Here is a 19,533-nt window from a genome sequence, read left to right as displayed (position 1 = left end):
TTGCCCTTCCCATCTATCCTATCTTTGAATGCCTACATAGTCCTTATGCTAGTCACTGGTATCCAAAGGTTGCTAAAAGCCATCAGGGACAGAGAGCCTGGCTACCTCATACATATTAGGGAGGTTCCATGACTAAGGAGAGAACAAGAGAACATGAATGAGAGCAAGGGTATTGGAGAGTTCTTTTTTTTTCTCAAAACATACCTGAAAGTCATAAGCAGAATATGGTGGCAGGTGAGGAGGGCTATGGTAGTAGGTATTGTAGGATGCCACTTGAGGACGAGCATAATAAGAAACAGTTGGATGGGCATTTTCAACAGAACAGTTCAGTGCCGGGAGAGTTGGATTCTGTAGAAAACCACACATTAGAAACAGCATTAAAGTTCATCACTAGGAAAATGATTAAATAAACGGTGGTACATCTGTACTACAGAATACCATGCAGAAATAACCATTATTGATAAATAATTTAGTGACAGAAAAAGTTGTCCAGGATATGTTGTTAAATAAAAATAATAATAAGCCACTGGAAAAACTATAGAGACAACGATCAGTGGTTGCCAAGGGTTGAGGCTGAGGGGAGGGATTAGTAGGTGGAGCATAGAGGATTTTTAGGGGAGTAAAAAGTCTATATGATGTTACACTGATGGATATGTCATTATACATTTATCCAACCCCTGAAATGTACAATACCAAGAGTGAACTATATGGTCAACTATGGCCTTTGGGTGATTAAAATGAGTCAATATAGGTTCATCCTTGGTAACAAATGTACCACTCTAGTGGGGGATGTTGATAATAGGCTATGTATGTGTGGGGGCATGGGGTATATGGGAAATCTCTGTATCTTCTTCTCAATTTTGTTGAAAGCCTAAAACTGCTCTAAAAAATAAGTCTTTAAAAAGGAAGCCACCACATCTAACAAATCACTACAGGAAACATGAAAATATCTGGGAGATACACAATGGACTGACTCATAATAAATTCTTTCCAAAATAAAAAAAAATAAAAAGGAAGCCATCATGTTATATTAATATAGCATGATCCCAATTTATGTAAAAATAAAGACCCAAACAATTATATATATGTATGTTTATAAATGAAAAGAAATGAATCTGGAAAGATTCACAACAAACTATTAACTGTGGTTATCTCTGGGAAGGGGAGTAGTAGTAGGAGGTAAATGAGGACTCTTCACTTTCTGTTATATAGCCAGAGTTTTTACAACTAATATGAATACTTGTGTCATTTCCCCTCAGCTTATTTTGAAAAATTCAAACCTATAGAAAAGTTAAAATTATTTATTTGTGTTATTTTAAAACAAAAAAGAAAAAAAATAAGATCCAAAATACACAATGTCAAATAGACAAGGCTGAACAGGCTACTGCTCTTGCTATGAAAAAATGTAATGGGTCACAAAGGGATTTTAAGAGTTGTGAGGATTCTGGTAGATTCCAATCCTTTGAAGGAGCTCCCACGTAGACATGAAGTGTATTTATTTCTCATCATCCCTGCAGGCTGGAGGCAAAACCCTAGCAGTGAACAGAAACCATGAAAGACCAAGCAGAGTATACTGATTATTTTTTGCAAACAAAATAATGCAGAAAAAATTAAATACCATTTTAATATGGTGATGTGTATAGCCCTTTAAAGGTTAAGGCCAATCTTGTCCCGGATGGGAGTCCTGCTCCCAACAGGGCCAAAGCATTGCTAAAGGAAGTCATCACAGCTCATTAGTTCCCAAAGAGGATTGTGATTTGTATCTTTTGAGTGCCACATGGGTCAAGGTGTGGGGCAAACATTTTTTCCATTTTTCATGTCATTGAAACCTCCATTTGTATGGATAATCAAGAGCTGTTTTCAAAATCAATGTGTCTTGTTTCTGGTACACATCCTATATAATAAAAGGGTAATATGCAAACTGAACCTAAGGGCAGAACAACCCAGAAAGACTGGTCACTATGATGTGCACTGACCACCAAGGGGCAGACGCTCAACACAGGAGCTGCCCCCTGGTGGTCAGTGCTCTCCCACAGGGGGAGCTCCACTCAGCCACAAGCAGCACTAAGGATGTCCGACTACAGCTTAGGCCCGCTCTCCCCTCGAGCAGGTGGACATCCCCCTAGGGCTCTTGGGCTGCCAGAGGGATGTCTGACTGCCAGCTTAGGCCCGATCTCCCAGGGAGCAGGCCTAAGCCAGCAGATGGACATCTCCCGAGATGTCCTAGACCAGGGGTGGGCAAACTTTTTGACTCGAGGGCCACAATGGGTTCTTAAACTGGACCGGAGGGCCGGAACAAAAGCATGGATAGAGTGTTTGTGTGAACTAATATAAATTCAAAGTAAACATCATTACATAAAAGGGTACGGTCTTTTTTTTTTTTAGTTTTATTCATTTCAAACGGGCCGGATCCGGCCCGTGGGCCGTAGTTTGCCCACAGCTGTCCTAGACTGTGAGAGGAATCAGGCCGTGCTGAGGGAACCTCCCGAGTGCAGGAATTTTCGTGCACTGGGCCTCTAGTATACTCTATATTAATAGAGAGCAGCAGCTTACTCTCAAGTTATAAAAATGTGTGGGCAGGCTTTGGCAGTGGCACAGGCAACCATATTGGGGTGTTGGCAGGGGAAACTCCCTTATAGCAAGTTTCAACACAGTTCTGTTGCTCTCTTCTTTGGTGTGGGTTACTGTTTACATTTCTAGGAGGCTTGAAGAGCTACAAACCTCAGTCATTATGATGCAGCTCACAGACAACCAGAGAAATGTTTGTTAAGCCTCTCTCATTTGTGGGAGAGAGCTGAGATCTTGGATCCCAAGGCTTTATTTGCTTTACAGAGGAAGAGTGCTCAGAAATGCCCCTACCTCTCCACCAGAATTCTAAGAATAAATTTCATCCCTGGAGGAAGTCCCATAAATCATATTCCCTAGGCCTTCTGTCAATTAAAAAAACCCACACTCTATAATCAAGAGATTTGACTAACCAAGGTGGATTAGATAGTCATTATCCATCTTTATCAGAATACATGCTTATACTTGGCTGCTAATGCTTTGGGTACAATAGCATGGTTTATCTAATACATCATAATAGATCAATGGTTCATTGTGTACTTTCTCAGAACAACAACCAAATACTTCCAAATATCTTTCCCAACTGTATAGCTAACATATGGGCAATTTTAATTCTTGATGTAGTAATTAATTCAACAAATAATGAATTAATTATTTGTATTGAGTTAAAGAGGTAAGAAGATAAATAGTATTTCTATAACTTGGCATCCAATTAGAGTATTTCTAGATTCAGTGCTTTATCATTGTCATTACTTTGTTTTCATATATTTCTTTTCCTAAAAATGAAAGGTCACCAATGAAATCTCAATAATATCCACCAATAAACAAACAAACAAACAAACATACCCTCCAGCTCTTGCAAAGTTCTTCTATGCAAATAAATTAAGCCTAACCATAGAGAAACCATCACGCAATGTAAACTCTATAAAAATTTTTGTGTGTGTGTTCACCAAGTCCAGGGGGCCAGGATAATCTTTGAAAAGAAGTTGACTATTATAGAGAAAGAAACACAGACAAAATATTAGAGGAAGATTGAATGAACACCGAAAAGCCACAGAGAGAAGAAAGTCAAAAGTAGAGAACAGATAGAGAAAATGGACAGGGCAATAAGATAAGATGAGGGATTGAAGGAAGGTAGAGTGAAGAGTTGGGCAAGGAAGGAGCAAAAGAGATGGCCCCAAATAATGGTCTGGTTATGTTTTAAAGCAATAATTCTGATTTTACAACACATTTAAATATTTTTACAATAAATTTAAATATTTTTTCCATTTCCATGTCATTGGCACCTTCTCCATTTGTATGGATAATCAAGAGCTGGGCACTGTCTCTATTTGTGTGTGTATATAGGAATGTGTGTATTTCTGTTAAAATTTCTGGAGTTTAAGCTATAAGACCCCCATTACTGATCAGTAGCATTCTAAACTCCAGTGAAATAAAGGCTGCTAGGTAGCACAGGAAACATTGAAAGCAATCTAGTCTGGATAAAACGGAGTCTGTTCTGAGACAATAATTGTGGACTTTGGAAAGAATGCCACTTTTATTCCTCCCCACTTTACTCCAAACCAGAGACAACAATTAGGAGAAAATGACAAGATATTATCACTTTTGCAAGATATATTTCTAATCCTTATAGCTTTGGTCAGCAAATACTTTATCAAACATTTCTTTAGGATCCTTTTTACCAAGCACCTCTGGTCAGGGAATGAAGTTGTCCTTTTTCCTTTCAAGATCCCACAACTCTGGAAATGGTGGCTCCTAGCTGATCCTGTTGAGGACTGCCAGCTCACAGCCCTTGGCTCCTATCCTCACTCCCTAGGGAATGGCTTTCATCAGCCAGCACCCCTGAGTCTCTGTGCAGACCTCCGGCCATTCTACTCAGAGGGAAGGTACATCATAAGTCACTAGCCACATTTGGACCTAGGCTGAGGATTTTAGTTAGGTTCATTTGGTTGATGTTCCAGGATTTTCTACACCATGTATAATTTTAATACAGCGAGCTAAGTAATTCTTCCATGGTGGCCCCATCTTACACTCCTACTAGTGTTCTCTCACCTTATGAATCAAATATCTTGCCCCCCTGTTCTTTGCTTTCATCTTTCATTTTCCTCACTGGTCCTTGCCTGAGTTCCTGGGCTTGGTTGGCATTTGATAATGAACAAAATTTCCCTTGCTCTCCTCCTCTACTATTAAAGAAGCTCCCAATAGTTGTAAACAACTTGCTTTAATTTTTTGAAATTAAAGCATCGAAACAAAGGAGGTAATTTCTGTTAAAACCCTTGTAGAATTAGAAAGGGCTATCCAAATACTAGTTAAGAGAAGCTGGGATGGAGTAGAAAGAGCAAAGGCTCTGGCATCTGAGAAACCTGGGCTCCAGTCCCAGCTCTGCTGTTTAACTCTGGGCAAGTCACTTGACCTCTGTTGGCCCTTCATCTGTGAAATGGGGGCAGGAATACTTACTTACCTCACAAGTTACTAGCAGAGCGGAGAAAGTAATTGTGCAAAAGCACTTCATAGAGAGTACAGGCCATTGCTGCCACCTATGAGGACAGACCATCAACAAACCCCCCTTTCCCCCTAGAGAGCCAAGGACACAGTGAAGTTATGAATCAGAAATAAACCCAGACATCAATGGTCCACTGAGTCTTGACAGGGGTCCTTGCCAGGAACCCCATTGAAACTACCAAGTAGCCACCATCCACTCCATTTGTGCCCATGTCTGAATGCTCTAGGAATGATTCAGAGCACTCTTCACACTGGTCCTCATGACCCATCTCCTCAACTCACCAACCTAGGAGCTTCTCCACCAGCCAGCCTATTTCAGATTTGGCTTTCACCTATACCCTGGGGAAATTCTTCAAGAACAAAGGACATTCTTTTCTCCAAAAAAGCCCCAACCCAGAAACAGTTTTTCCGCTCTCACACTCAAAGTTCCCTCAGGTCCAAACAGGAAATCCTTCTCCCTCCTCCTTCTTCCTCCTCCTTCTACCTCTGAGGGCCCCACCTTGTTGATGCTTCCCCCACTCCTCTGTGCTTGCGCTTTCCTGAATGGAAAAAGGGGCATGGGAATAAGAAGTACACATATGAAAGAGAGAGAGAAACAGACAGACAGGTTGGGCATGAACAGGAAAGGATTTCTCTTGACTTAGGGTCACCAGCAGGAACACTCAATGCTTCCAGTCAGCCTGATTCTGCCAGGGATTTGCTGCCCAAAACTGCAGTTTTTCTTTAGCCCATCTTTCATTTTCTATTACCCAGCCTTTTGACAGTCCAGAGTCAAATTAAAACTGCCTTTCAGGTTCTTGTTCCTCAGGGACCCCAAAATGGGACAGAAATAGCCAAGGGCCAGGCTATCTGTCTCATTTCTGAGGTCAAAGGAAAACCGCTTTTAGGTACAAAATAATTCCCTAAACACATGAGGGACATTCCTTTAAAGCAATGGTACACAGCCCTGGCTGCAGATCAGAATCGCCTGGGCTTCAATTTCCAGGGGTGGGCAAACTTTTTGACTCGAGGGCCACAATGGGTTCTTAAACTGGACCGGAGGGCCGGAACAAAAGCATGGATGGAGTGTTTGTGTGAACTAATATAAATTCAAAGTAAACATCATTACATAAAAGTGTACGGTCTTTTTTTTCAATAGTTTTATTCATTTCAAACGGGCCGGATCCGGCCTGCGGGCCGTAGTTTGCCCACGGCTGATTTAGACCATTTAAATAAGAATCTCTGGAGGAGGGGGCCCAGGAATCTGGGTTTTTTTTAAGTGCCTCAATTGATTATATTCTCATAGGAAGCCAGGAGGATAATAAGTTCTAAAGCTATTATCTCTATAATTTGAGATCAAGGTTTATTAAATAAGCAAATAAAAGCTTAGAAATGCTTTAAAAACAAAAGAAGAAAGGAGCCCACTATTATGAAGCACCTACTGGGTGCTGAGTCCTGGCGTGCCTTTGCAGATACACACAAAGATGGAAAAGAGTTGAAAGAGAGGTTAGGGTATGTGGGGAGGCTGAGATTGAGGTTGAGGTTGAGGACAAGACCTGGCAAGCAGCTTAGCCCAGGGCTGGCTCTTCAAATGCAGGGGTGGGGGGGAGTTAAAAAAAGAGTCCAGATGCTTTTTCTGGAGAAACTCCAGGATGAAATTCCTGAGAAGGGGAAACTACCATTACTCTTACCTGTAGCTAAAAAAACCACAGGACGTGGGTGTAGAGGTGCAATGGGGAGAAAAAGAGGGGGGCATCTGTAATACTCTCAACAATAAAGATTTTGAAAAACCAACTCTTGCCTTCCATCTCTCCCCAAGTCTGTTAGGGGAAAAACTACCCAAAAAGGTTTCTGCTAAAAGTGTGTTTAGGGTGGGGGAGAGTTTGAAAAGGCTATCTATATAAAAGCATAATATGCCAATTAGACTGGACAGCTGAACGACCTTCCAGATGTCCTTCTGGACGACCTTCTGGCCGAAGCAGGGGCTGTGAGAGCCAAGCCCCTTGCACAAATTTCGTGCATTGGGCCTGTAGTATTTGCATAACCAGCATGAACCAGAGAATTTATAACACCCTCCTCTCCTTCCACCCCAGAATGTACCATAAGAACACAAGCAACTCATGTTAACAAGAAATATTTGCAGATGTTTGAAGGCAGTTACATTCTTGAAGCAATTGCTTCTGATTCCTCCCTTCAAAATATGCCCATTGTTCCTTACCCCAAGCCTGGCTCTCACCCCCAACAGGGGCCTCTGTGGAAAGGGAAGACCCTTCCTTACCATGTCCTTAAAGCCTCCAAGGACAGCGGCAGTGATGATGCCCAGGAACAGGCCGACGATGTTGAGGATGGTGGCAGACCAGAGCAGGTGGTAGAGATGGATGATGTCCTGGCAACTGCTGACATCGATGTATTCATAGTAGCCACCAGTAATTTCCACCCTGCTGGACAGGGAGAAGCACACTTCAGTCAGTCCCGGGGGAGCAGGTTGGGCCCTAGGGCTTTGGCTACCACCCAGCTCAATGAAAAACAGGTGAACTATTGTAAGGGATATCATAGGTATGAATGCACGTGGGGAGCAAGATACTATAATAAATCCAAGTGTGATTGCTGTTTATTAAAAATCAACAATAAAAAACTACTACCTGCCAGAGAAACACTTGTTATCACTAACACTGATCCTAGATGACATTATTGACACTTGGCAATATGCCAGACACAGTGCTAAGGATTTTACATATGTGAATTCATTAAAACTGTGCTAATATGGCAGTTACTAGTCACATGTGGCTATATAAATTTGAATTCATTAACATAAAGTAAAATTTTTAAAATTCAGTTCTTCAGTCTCATCAGCCACGTGTTACATGCTCAATAGCCACACTAGTGGCTGGTTACTGTGCCGGACAGAGCAGTTTACAAACATTTCCATCATCACATCAAGTTCTATTAGACAGCACGGTAAATCCTTAAAATACTCTGTGAGGTAGTTACTATCACTATTCCCTTTTTACCGATGAAGAAACTGAAGCACAGAGAGGTTAGGAACTTGCTCAAGTCGTAAGAGGAAGGGCTGGGATCTGAATTCAGGCTTCAAAGATATCAGTGTTTCCTTTCTCAAGACAAAACAAAACACCAACAGCCCTAGCTGGTTTGGCTCAGTGGATAGAGCGTCAGCCTATGGACTGAAGGGTCCCAGGTTCAATTCCAGTCAAGGGCACATGCCTGGGTTGCGGGCTCAACTCCCAGTAGGGGGCGTGCAGGAGGCAGTTGATCAATGATTCTCTTTCATCATTGATGTTTCTATCTCTCTCCCTCTCCCTTCCTCTCTGAAATCAATAAAAATATATTTAAAAAAATAAAACTAAAACACTGTGATTCATAAAATGAAAGTCAGAACCAAACATCCTGGCATCGAGATGGTTATTACACGTGACTCCCCTGCTATAAGAACGCTGAAAATGAAAAAGGGGAAAAAATTAAAGGTTAACCTTCAGAATGAATCAGGGAGGGATTAGTCACACAAGAAAAGACTTTTAAACTTGACTGATGAATTTATCTTAGGATTCCTTAAAATCGGTGTTTCTCTAACAAATTGAAATCAGTGTGGTTACAGGACAGCCTGGGTCAGAATCATCTGCGTTTGTGTGTATGTGTGTCTGCCTGTGTGTGTCAGTGTATTATTTGTGTGTGCCTATGGGTGTCTTTGTGTATGATTATATGTCTTTGAGAAAGAGCTAGTTAACACTCAGATTCTTAGACCCAGCCTCAGTCCTACTGAATTTGGCAGAATTTGGGGGGCGGGGAGTGAGGCTCAGGAATCTGTGTTAACATGCTCACTGATGTTAGAGAACCACTGTTTTACATAGTCATCTGCCGTAGTGGAATTTTAAAGGTATTTCAATTCATCAGAATTTTAATTGGATTTAAGTATTTTCCAGAACATAATTGAAGAGACCATCCATAAGCATACATTGAGTGTCTTCTGTTAGTTGGCACTGTACTCAGTCCTGGGAATGGGGCAGGGAGGACACACAGATTACTTCAACTCAAAAAGGCACAGCTGGACAAGGACTATCCCCTTGGAAAGGATAGGCCTGGGTGTAAGGGAAAGTGTGGGCTTGTAGGGACCCAGGAGAGGCTTGAGAGTTAGCTTCTGACTTCCCCCAAATTATCTATGCCTACCTCCTAAGACACTGAGGCAGGCTGGCAGTACATATAGATAGGCAGTATGGCATAGCAAACTCTGGAGTAGGACTGCATTTGAACCCTGGCTCTGTCACTTATTTGCGGCCTGACCCTGAGCAACTTTCTTAACCCTTCTGGGCCTGGGGGACTTAATTAGAGAATGTATAAAAGCAGCACTCCAGCACATAATAAGAGCCCCCACCAAAACATGCAGCTATATATTTTTCCCCTCTAAGAGCCAGCCACTGGCAACAAGATTTAACTTTGAATCTTGTTCTTAAAGGCATTAACGCTTTAAAGGCACAGGCCACCACATGATAGATCAGCAGTTCGTTTAAAAATATTAAATAATTGTAGAGAATATATGTTTGGTTTCTGTTTGAGTGGGTTCAGTAGCTATTGAAATATTTTTTACCGAGCTATGAAGCAAAAGACCATTAATACTTAGATCTGGTTCAGGATTTAGCAAATTAGTGTGGTTTGTTTCTGTTTGAGATTTATGGTTCCATTTGGTTTAGTCTCTGGAATTGCAGAACTTCCTCTGGAATTTCATCTTTTGCATTCTCAGCACTCCTACCCTCAAGCCTCCATGGCTGCAGGGATCCCTTGCCAGACACTACCACTGCCTGATTCAGCTTCCTAAAACATTTTAAAAACTAAGTCATGCATTTAATCAAAATCCTTCCATGGCTCCCCATTACCTTCAGGAAAATGTGTCCAAATTCCTCAACCTGCCATAATCTGACTCCAAAATGGAGTTCACACTCCAGCCAGGCTGGAGTCCCCAACTGGCCTTGCTGGGCACTTATTCCAAAACTTGCTCAGATTTCTCCCCCTGTGTGCAAGTTACTGCCTTCTAGTCTCTGCCTATCCTAATCTCTCCCACTGCTCAAAACTTCAATAGTCACCTCACTAGTGCCTTCTTCAAGGACTCCAGTGCTGATTCATTAGCCTTTTCCCTGGACTCCCATAGCCTCAGAGAGTCTGTTTTTCTTTTCTTTTTCAAAAAATCCTTACCCGAGGATATTTTTCCATTGATTTTTAGAGAGAGTGGAAGAGAGAGGGAAAGACAGAGAGGAATATTGATGTGAGAGAAACACATCGATTGGTTGCCTCCTCCTGCAGGAGTCCCAACCGGGGCCCAGGCTGGGGAGGAGCCTGCAACCGAGGTAAGTGTCCTTGACTGGAATTGAACCCAGAAACCTTTGGTCTGCATGCTGATGCTCTATCCACTGATAGACTGGCTAGGGCGAGTCTGTTTTTCTTAGTTTGCACTTTACACATGTCAATAATTCAGTTATTCTTTTAATCCAATGTCTATTTAGAGCCTACTCAGTACTGAGTATTGTGCTGGGTACTGAAGCTACAACCAAGCCAAGGTGGACATGATGTCTCTGTCTAAATTGTAACCTCTTGAGGTCAAGGGTGGTCTTTTACCTACATTTGTGACTCCCTCACTGCCTTGCACAGTTGTAGAAATGTTATAGGTCATCAATAGGTACTTAGTGAATGAGTAACAGTTCAAAGACTGATCATTGCATTGATCGTGAGATTGCTAACTCAATATGGGCTCTCATCCCCTTGCTGGGTATACCTGGAGAAACAGATAACCTCTCTGTGTTTCAGACCCATTTACCCAAGTAGGAGGCATCAGATCCTGGATAAGACAGAAGGGCATGCTTCTGCTCTTTGATAAGAGCCTGGAACCATATGCCAACTCTTGATTGGCAGGCAATGACAAGGGCAGCCTCTGTGCATCTCTCTTTCACTGCATGCATTCTGTCTAATCTCCCACCCCTTCCCACAATCTCCCTGGTAAATTGAGTTCCTTAAGGGTAAAATTATGTTTTATTGATAGGTATTCTTCTAGAATAGTCCCTGGCACATAGTAGGAGCTCAATAAAAGTTTGTCAAAGGAAGAAATGAGTGAAAATAAGCTATCATCTTTCATTTTATTACCAGCTGAAGCAGTTCACAAACCACCCCCGTTTCCTTTCACTTCCTTTAGGTTATACAGTGAAAACCAGTGATATTGACTTGGCCTCTCCAAAGCTGAGTAAAGTGCTCTGAAAGGCTGCTACTGGGGATCTGCGTCCTAGAGAAAGCCACCTTCCTGCACAAGGCAAAATAAAATAATCTATGTTTGCTATTAAAACCTCACTGCCCCTGACGTCAGAGAAGGTTTGTGGCTTTGAGGGGACAGTAGCAACTCTGTGTTTCCGTAGCACTGTACAAATGACTGCCTGATGTGTTTGTTCCCACTTTTTTTTTCTCTTGGCCTCCTTTCCAGGAAACGGACTGAAGGAGCTGGCAATTGATTAAAAATAGTCTTCATGTGAGGAAAACAAATACGCATTCGGCAAAATTAAAGACTCTGAGCCCCAGAATGCTTGTGGCTAGCTATATTTAGGCCTGGAGTTTAGGACTCTTTGGACACTGGCTGGAAAAAGCCTTGGGTCAAGGTAAACTTTTTCCTCTATTGTAGGATCATCACCTCTTAAGTCTCATGATCTTGATTTATGACCTAGTGTGACAGTTTCCTGATGAAGAGCTTAGTAAGTGCTTTTCTGGTAGCCTTGCCCTTGGAATCTTAGCATGACAGACTTTGCAAAGGGCCTTGACTGCTGCCCGAGGCTGGTCACCAGGCACAAGGTAGGTGAAAACCATTTCCAGGTTTGAAGATCTTTGAGAGCAATGTCCCCATGACCCTCTTAGTTGCCTAATCCCATATTTTATTTTGCTGGTGAAAAGGATGTTCCTCTTTTTGTTCCTTTTCAACAAATGTCACTCCCTTTTCATCAGGTATTTACTCATGCCTGGGCCGGTGCTGGGTGGGGACTGGGATATAGATAACATGAAGTCATGTTCACTGCCTTTAGTGAGCCCAGAGTTTAGTACAGCTCCTCATAAAATTCCTTTAGACCATTGAAGATAATACTAGCATAACTTGCTTTAAAAAAGTCAGCCCTGGATGGTGTTTCTCAGTGGTTAGAGTGTCAGCCCACACCCCAAAGGGTTGTGGGTTCGATTCCCACAGGCACTTACATACCTAGGTTGTAGGTTCTATCTCTGGTCATGGTCTGGGCGCATGCAGGAGGCAACCAATCGATGTGTCTTTGTCACATTGATGTTTCTCTCTTTCTCTCTCTCTCTCTCTCTCTCTCTCTCTCTCCTCCCTTCTTCCTATCCCTCTTTCCCCCTCCCTCTTTCCCTCCCTTCCACTCTCTCTAAAAATCTATGGAAAAATATCCTCGGGTGAGAATTAACAAAGAAAAAAACTAGAAAGTCAGTTATTATGAAGATTGGATTTGACAGAAAGATAAACTGGGCTTGAGTCTCCACTTTCAAAAAAAATCTAAGGGCTCAGCTAAATGGAATTTAAAGTAGGATTTAGTTTATTCAAAACTTTGTCAGAAATACACCTAATTGCAAAGAGAAAGGTGTATCTGCAAGGAATCGCTTCTCAGCCTCCTCAGTGGGCCTCCTGTTTCATTCTCAGATCTCAGGCCCTATTCTGGCCAGCTCCCAGCCCCCTGCCCCAGGAGGCCTTGAAACCGGAAAGGAGAGGGGAGCAAGGAGTAGGGAAGAGGCTGTTAAGAGGAGGGAGCAGGAAAAAAGAGAGGAAATGGCAGAGCAGGGGAGGGAGGGATAAAGAGAGGCAAAAGGAAAGATAGCAACAGAACCCCAATTCCCCTGGGACCTATTTTACATTCCTTTGATCATTTTTGAAAGGATGGACTCAAGAAGTACAATTATAGCCAGCTCTCCATCACTGCTGCTAGGAGGGAAGTCCTTTACAAGTGTTAGTTATTATTATAACATGAATAATTAAACCTCCCAGATAATCCCCAAACCTCATTTGAGTCTTTAAGTTTCCTTTCCTCCACCAAACCTTTTAACGAAATGAGACTGGTGTGAGTTCACCCCTTCTCTTCCCTGCCTCCAGTCTGTTTATCTGTCTGGTTTTAATCCTCAACTTAGAGAAACGACACCCCTCCCATACAGAAAGTAGAGAATGTGAGTGAAGAGGGGGCCTGCATCCATCTGACCCCTCTGGATCTAGCTCCATTCAGGCTTCTTCTGCTAACTCCCCCCTTCCTCCTCCCTCTCCTGGCCCTCAGCACTCCTGCACTGAGAGTCTAGAGAAAATATGTGCCTGGGCAGGAATTGGCTGACACACCCCACAGGCAGGACTATTCACTTATACTCTGTATCTTTTGCTCATGCATTCCTGTCAATTTTACTTTCTAAATTGCTCTTGAAAGTGTTCCTTGCTGTCTAGTATCTCCAAACCAACTTAATCCAGGATCCATTCTCTTTGGTCTAAACTCTTGCAGTGACCCCCTAGCTCCTTTCTAAACACTCAAATCCATTTTCCATGCTATATCCTCCAATGGATCCCAATTGTTTACAGACTCAAGTCCAAAGGCATTTCTATGTCCAAGGAGACCTCCATAATTTGTTGTTGTTTTTTTTATATGAAAGAACTTTAATGAATAACTACCCTTTATTTGCACCTTCAAACTACTCTTTTTTTTCTTTTCTTTTTTTTCTTTTTTTTTTTTTGCTAAAAGTATTAAAAGGGTATTACATAAGTGTCCTTTTTTTCTCCCCGCCCTTGACAATCCCCTGGCCTCCCTTACCCCCCAGTGTCTTATGTCCATTAGTTATGCTTATATGCATGCATACAAGTCCTTCGGTTGATCTCTTACTCTCCTCCCTCCTGCCCCCCAACCCTCCCTGGCCTTCCCACTGCAGTTTGACAATCAGTTTGAGGCAGCTCTGCCTCTGTATCTATTATTGTTCAAAAGAGACCTCCATAATTTGCCCTGTGACTACAACTCTGTTCTTACCACCTACCCCCTTGTATAACCCCACCCCCACAATGCTTGGGAATACTTCCCAACTTCCACCCACTTTTAGTTTGTTTCCTAACATCCTATTTATCCTTTAAGTCTCAGCTCCCACACCAACTTCCCCTTGGCACTGCACCCCCCCAGCAACTCTGACTTTCAATCATCTGTGTTTCCAGTGTCCCCAGTCCATCCACTGATTCCCCACCACACTTATACTATATTGCAATCAATTGTTCAGATATCTGTCTTCCCTACTAAACTTGTGAACTCCACAGCAGTAGTCTCTGTATTCCTAGCTCCTAAATGTTTTGAAAGAAAGAATAAATGATATTTTTACAATTGGAGGGCAGAGAGCCAGAATGGTTGTAGCAGAAATAGCACCAATCCTGCTCCTGCCTCAGGGCCTTTGCACTTGGTGTTCTCTCTGCTTGAAAAACTCTTCCCCCCCAGGTATCTACTTGGGTTGCCCTCTCACATTACTCAGGTTTCTGCACAAATGTCACCTCCTCAAAGAGGCCTTTCCTGATGCTCCATCTAACACAGCACACACATTCCCCTCCTGTTACTATCTATCTGCCTTTCATACTTCTTTTTTTTTCAGTGCTCTGATTAATACTTGGCATGTTATACAGGGTGGTACAAAAGTAGGTTTATAGTTGTGGGTACCCAAAACACGAAGTTTATTCTTCTACTAATATTTTTAAATTATTGTATTATTTTCCATACTAGAGGCCCAATGCACGAAATTTGTGCATGGGGGGGGGGGAAGGGGCGGGGGTCCCTCAGCCCAGCCTGCACCCTCTCCAATCCGGATCCCTCTAACTGCCCTCCCCTGCTGGCCTGATCCCCCTAACTTCTCTACCCTGCTGTCCTGATCACCCATAACTGCCTCTGCCTCAGCCCCACCACCATGGCTTTGTCTGGAAGGACGTCTGGTCTAATTAGCATATTATCCTTTTATTAGTATAGAAGCCTGGTGCACAGGTGGGGGCCAGCTGGTCTGCCCTGAAGGGGGTCCTGGATTGGGGTGGGGGTCCCCTTGGGGGGCTGGGCCGGCCTGGGAGAGGAGCCTGGGACGGTTTGCAGGCTGGCTGCCCCGATTGGGGTAGGGGTCCCCGCTGGGGGACAGGGCTGCCCTGGGCGAGGGGCACCTGGGGGTTTGCAGGCCAGCCACACCCCCATCGGGGTGGGGGTCCCCGCTGGGGGGGCGTGGCTGGCCTGGGTGAGGGACTGAGGGCCATTTGCAGGCTGGCCATGCCCCCATTATGGTGGGGGTCCCCATTGGGGGAACGTGGCCTGCCTGGGTGAGGGGCTGAGGGCCGTTTGCTGTCTATCCACACCCCCATCAGGGTGGGGGTTTCCACTGGGGGGCGGGGCTGCCTGGGCGAGGGGCCCGGGGGCAGTATGCACAGGTGGGCCAAGCCCCTGGCTTTGTCAGGAAGGATGTCTGGAAGACATCCAGCCTAATTAGCATATTATCCTTTTATTAGTATAGATCAGTGGTTCTCGACCTTCCTAATGCCGCAACCCTTTAATACAGTTCCTCATGTCGTGGTGACCCCCAACCATAAAATTATTTTCATTGCTACTTCATAACTGTAATTTTGCTACTGTTATGAATCATAATGTAAATATCTGATATGCAGGATGTATTTTCATTGTTACAAATTGAACATAATTAAAGCATAGTGATTAATCACAAAATCAATATGTAATTATATATGTGTTTTCCGATGGTCTTAGGCGACCCCTGTGAAAGGGTCGTTCAACCCCCAAAGGGGTTGCGACCCACAGTTTGAGAACCGCTGGTATAGATGAACAACTGTAAACCTACTTTTGCCTAACCCTGTATATTCACGTTTATTGACTGATTTCCTTAATAAAATAGAAGCTCCAAGAGGGCAAGGATTTTTGTTTTGTTTGCTGCTGAATCTCCAGTGTCTAGAATAGGGCCATGCACAGAGAAAGTACTCAATAATGACTTGTTATTATCACCCAAGGGTATTTTTTCCATTGATTTTTAGAGAGCGTGGAAGAGAAAGGGAAAGACAGAGAGAAACATCGATGTGAGAGAAACACATCAGTTGGTTGCCTCCTGCATGAGCCTCACCCAGGGCCCGGGGCCAGGGAGGAACCTGCAGCCAAGGTACGTGCCCTTGACCGGAATCAAACCCAGGACTCTTTGGTCCGCAGGCTGGCATTCTATCCACTGAGCCAAACTGGCTAGGGCAACTTGTTCAGTATTGTTCAACTTGGACTTAGAACTGTGTTTGACCCTATCTCTATAATTTTCAACTTCTGTGTGACCTTGGGCTAGTTGTCTATTTCATCTGAGCCTCACTCTCATCATCTGTAAAATGGAGATAATAATTCTACAGACATCATAGACAAGAATGAAATGAGATAAAATATTTAAAAGCACTTGACATGCTTCCTGGCACAGAGAAGGCAGGTAATGCATTTGGGCTGAAATCTGGTGACTGACCAGTGTCTTCTACTTCTCTGATCCCTATGGCATGCCCTTCCCCCATCCTAGCCCTTCTATCATCCATTGTGATCAAACCAATATTCCCATGCCTGGAGGCTCCACTCTTACTTGCCACAGTTGTAGAGTTCACAGCAGAAGCAGGTGTTGCCTCGGATGCGAGGCGTGCAGAATCCACGGGTGAGGTGAGGGCAGTTCACCTGAGGGCACACAACAGTGAGGAGATGAGCTGGCATTGCATGGGAGGCAGGACCCTTTGGGACTGGAAATGTGAGTTAGCGACATGCTGTGAGATGAACACACCAATGCACGGGAGGGTTGGGCAGGGGACTGGCTGAATTGTGCATGAGGCAACTCACTGTGTAGCTGGGCTCAAATCCAGCCTCAGCCACGCCCTCAGTGTCCCATCCCTGAAAGGTGGAGATGAAGAGGAGGAAGGATGGATGGAAGAACAGACAGAAGAACAAATAGACGGTAGGAAATGAGGATATGACAGGGAAGGAAAATCATGGTATAGGAAAGGGGACCAGATGGGAAGGAAGACAGAGGGGCTGTCACATGCACCCTGAAGTACAATGGTACCTCTCTAGCTGCCTGGGTAAGGTTCCTCATAACCCTCGTGGAAGGAGAATTTTTGGTTGAGGAACTTATGACCTTATATAGGAAAAATAGGGTTAGGGGGACAAGGATTATCAGAGAACCTATGGAAGTTATTAACATTTTTACAGTCACCAAATTAACACAGGAAAGCAATGACAACGAAATCGAGACAAGAACAATGACATTTTACCCATCATGATTAGCAAAAAATTTTTAATTTCTATTTACTCTTGTTGGTAAGAAATTTTCCTGACTCTCTCCCCCATATGGCTATATAGATGCAATGAAGTGTTTGTAAATTTGTTCAGTTGTGTTATAGAGAATATTCCTAGTAAATGGGCATTCATTTTTATCCAAATGCTCACGGACTTTCTGATAAGCATATAATATTTCTACTCCTCCCTTCTAACCTGAGGATAGTTAGAAAAATGGTAAATTTGTAGTTGGGAAAAGAAAAAGAAGGCAAGTGGGTGGCAGGGCCATAAAAAAAAGTATTTGCCCTGATGCCTTGGGAGCAGGGCTATCGCTCTGCCTAACTCCATAAAATATAACTTCACATTATGTTTTATATAGAATGGCTTCCCCTGAAGTTGTGTAATGCAGTGGTCATTTTATATCCACTTGTCTCTCTTTTCTCCCAATCACAAGTTTAAATTTGTTCTAACTTTTGGCGCGGGGCGGGGGTGGTGGTGGTGGGGGAGGGCTGACTTTCAATTTAGAGATTAACAGAGAACCAAAGTGTCAAGGTTCCTAGAAGCACACAGTACAGTTTCCTATGAAAGTGATCTCTGGGTTGGGGAAGGGCTATTATGTACTGAAATGGAAGCTCTCCAAAAATGACATGGAGCCGTGCTTTACCTCACTGTCCACCACCTCTAGTTCTGCATGAAAGGACATGGAACACAAAGAGAGCTGTGTGGGTCAGTGGAGAGAGACTGTCATGTACCCATTCAAACATTATCAGACCGGTCTCATGAAAGGGGCCAGGCTAACAGTCCAGCCCTCCCCAGAGCCACCAAGGGAACTAGACCTCTCAATCACCCTCATTTGACTTCCTGACCCCTCGTGTGTGGAGGACTCAGGATCTTCCCCCTAGTCTAGGCCTAGTGCCTTGGTGGAGCTTCTAATTTTCTTCCAGCTTGGGCACCTGAACCACAGGCAACTGAACCCTTATCCACAGAGATGGGGGAGGGCCCTGCACTGTGGCCTCTGTACTCTTATCTGTTTCTCTAGGGATCAAAGCCACAAACTGAGAGGCTGCCTGCAGGGGCAGAGGGGCAGCCTGTGTCCATAAAACAAAGTAAATCTTATTAGGCCTCATGAGGCTCCAACCTATGACCATAGCCTTATTAGCACTGTGCTCTGATCCGCAGAACAAATCAAAAACAGATACCTAGCAGCCAGCCTTAGGCCCCTGGAAAGGAGTAAAAGACAAAGGTTTTATACAGAACAGAAGACTTTCCCAAAAGGTAAGACATATAGCCTCATTCTGGCTCACCTCCTCAGCTTCCTTCTGGGATGTCTTGGGGACATAGTGGCACCGGTTAGCGTAGAGTGGTTTCAGATCCTATAAATGGAAACACCAAACCAAAGGGGTTTTGGCTTTGGAAAATAAAGCAGCAAGTGGTCTGATGGATAATAAAAGATTTGAAAACACACACACACACACACACACACACACACACACACACACACACACACCCCTGAGAGAGTAAGCAGTGGGTTGAGTTAATTCAACTAAGAAGACTGAGAATGTGAAGATCAGATAAAAATGTTCTAATAACTGCTTTCAGTTGGACCACTTGGTTAATGGGGAATTAGGAAATTGATTGAGAATTGGGTTTCCTCAAATTTCCTCTCTCGTTTTATTCCTAGTCTTTTTCTTCTTGCACAGAGTTCCCAGGGACTGAGCTTCAAAGCTCCAGGTAATTGCAACATCACACTCCTAAATGATGGGGAGGGGATGGGGCTGGACAGCATAGCTCTAACAATGAGGTCTCATTGTCACCTGAGGACAGGACCCGGGCTGGCTGACATGTACTCCCTGCTGTCAGGGCCACCGCTTTTCCAGAAGGGAGAGCTCAAGAAGCAAGCTCCAGGGGGATGGGCAGCTACTGAGATTTTAACTTTCCTGAACTATGAGCCATTTTCACAAATTAGATAAAGACAGAGAACTCCAAAAATACTGCAAGAAAACTAACATGGGCCTTAAGAACAGTTGATTTACCCACTGGCTTGGCTAGCTTCCTCGTAAGGAAGCTCTCAGGCATGGGGTACAGGGGGTGGGGGTTGGCATAGAACAGATAGATACAATGCTGCCGGGAAGCTTGCAGGCAGGGGATGTTGTTCACTTTCAGGGTA

General features: G+C 43.7%; 1 protein-coding gene across 1 annotated transcript in view; it reads right to left on the bottom strand.

Annotated features, from left to right (window-relative positions):
- Window positions 1-19,533, bottom strand: part of TMEM255A (transmembrane protein 255A) — a 51,558-nt gene that overhangs the window by 12,389 nt on the left and 19,636 nt on the right. Inside the window, exons 5-9 of the mRNA XM_006082328.2 lie at window positions 18,671-18,739; window positions 17,155-17,226; window positions 16,684-16,772; window positions 7,325-7,487; window positions 205-348 (exon numbers count right to left, since the gene is read on the bottom strand). Coding sequence (XP_006082390.1) covers window positions 205-348; window positions 7,325-7,487; window positions 16,684-16,772; window positions 17,155-17,226; window positions 18,671-18,739 — 537 coding nt within the window. The remainder of the gene's footprint in view (window positions 1-204; window positions 349-7,324; window positions 7,488-16,683; window positions 16,773-17,154; window positions 17,227-18,670; window positions 18,740-19,533) is intronic.

Source organism: Myotis lucifugus, unplaced genomic scaffold, assembly GCF_000147115.1.
Source record: "Myotis lucifugus unplaced genomic scaffold, Myoluc2.0 scaffold_2, whole genome shotgun sequence".
NCBI classification, from domain to species: domain Eukaryota; kingdom Metazoa; phylum Chordata; class Mammalia; order Chiroptera; family Vespertilionidae; genus Myotis; species Myotis lucifugus.
This window is presented reverse-complemented; position numbering and strand designations above follow the sequence as displayed.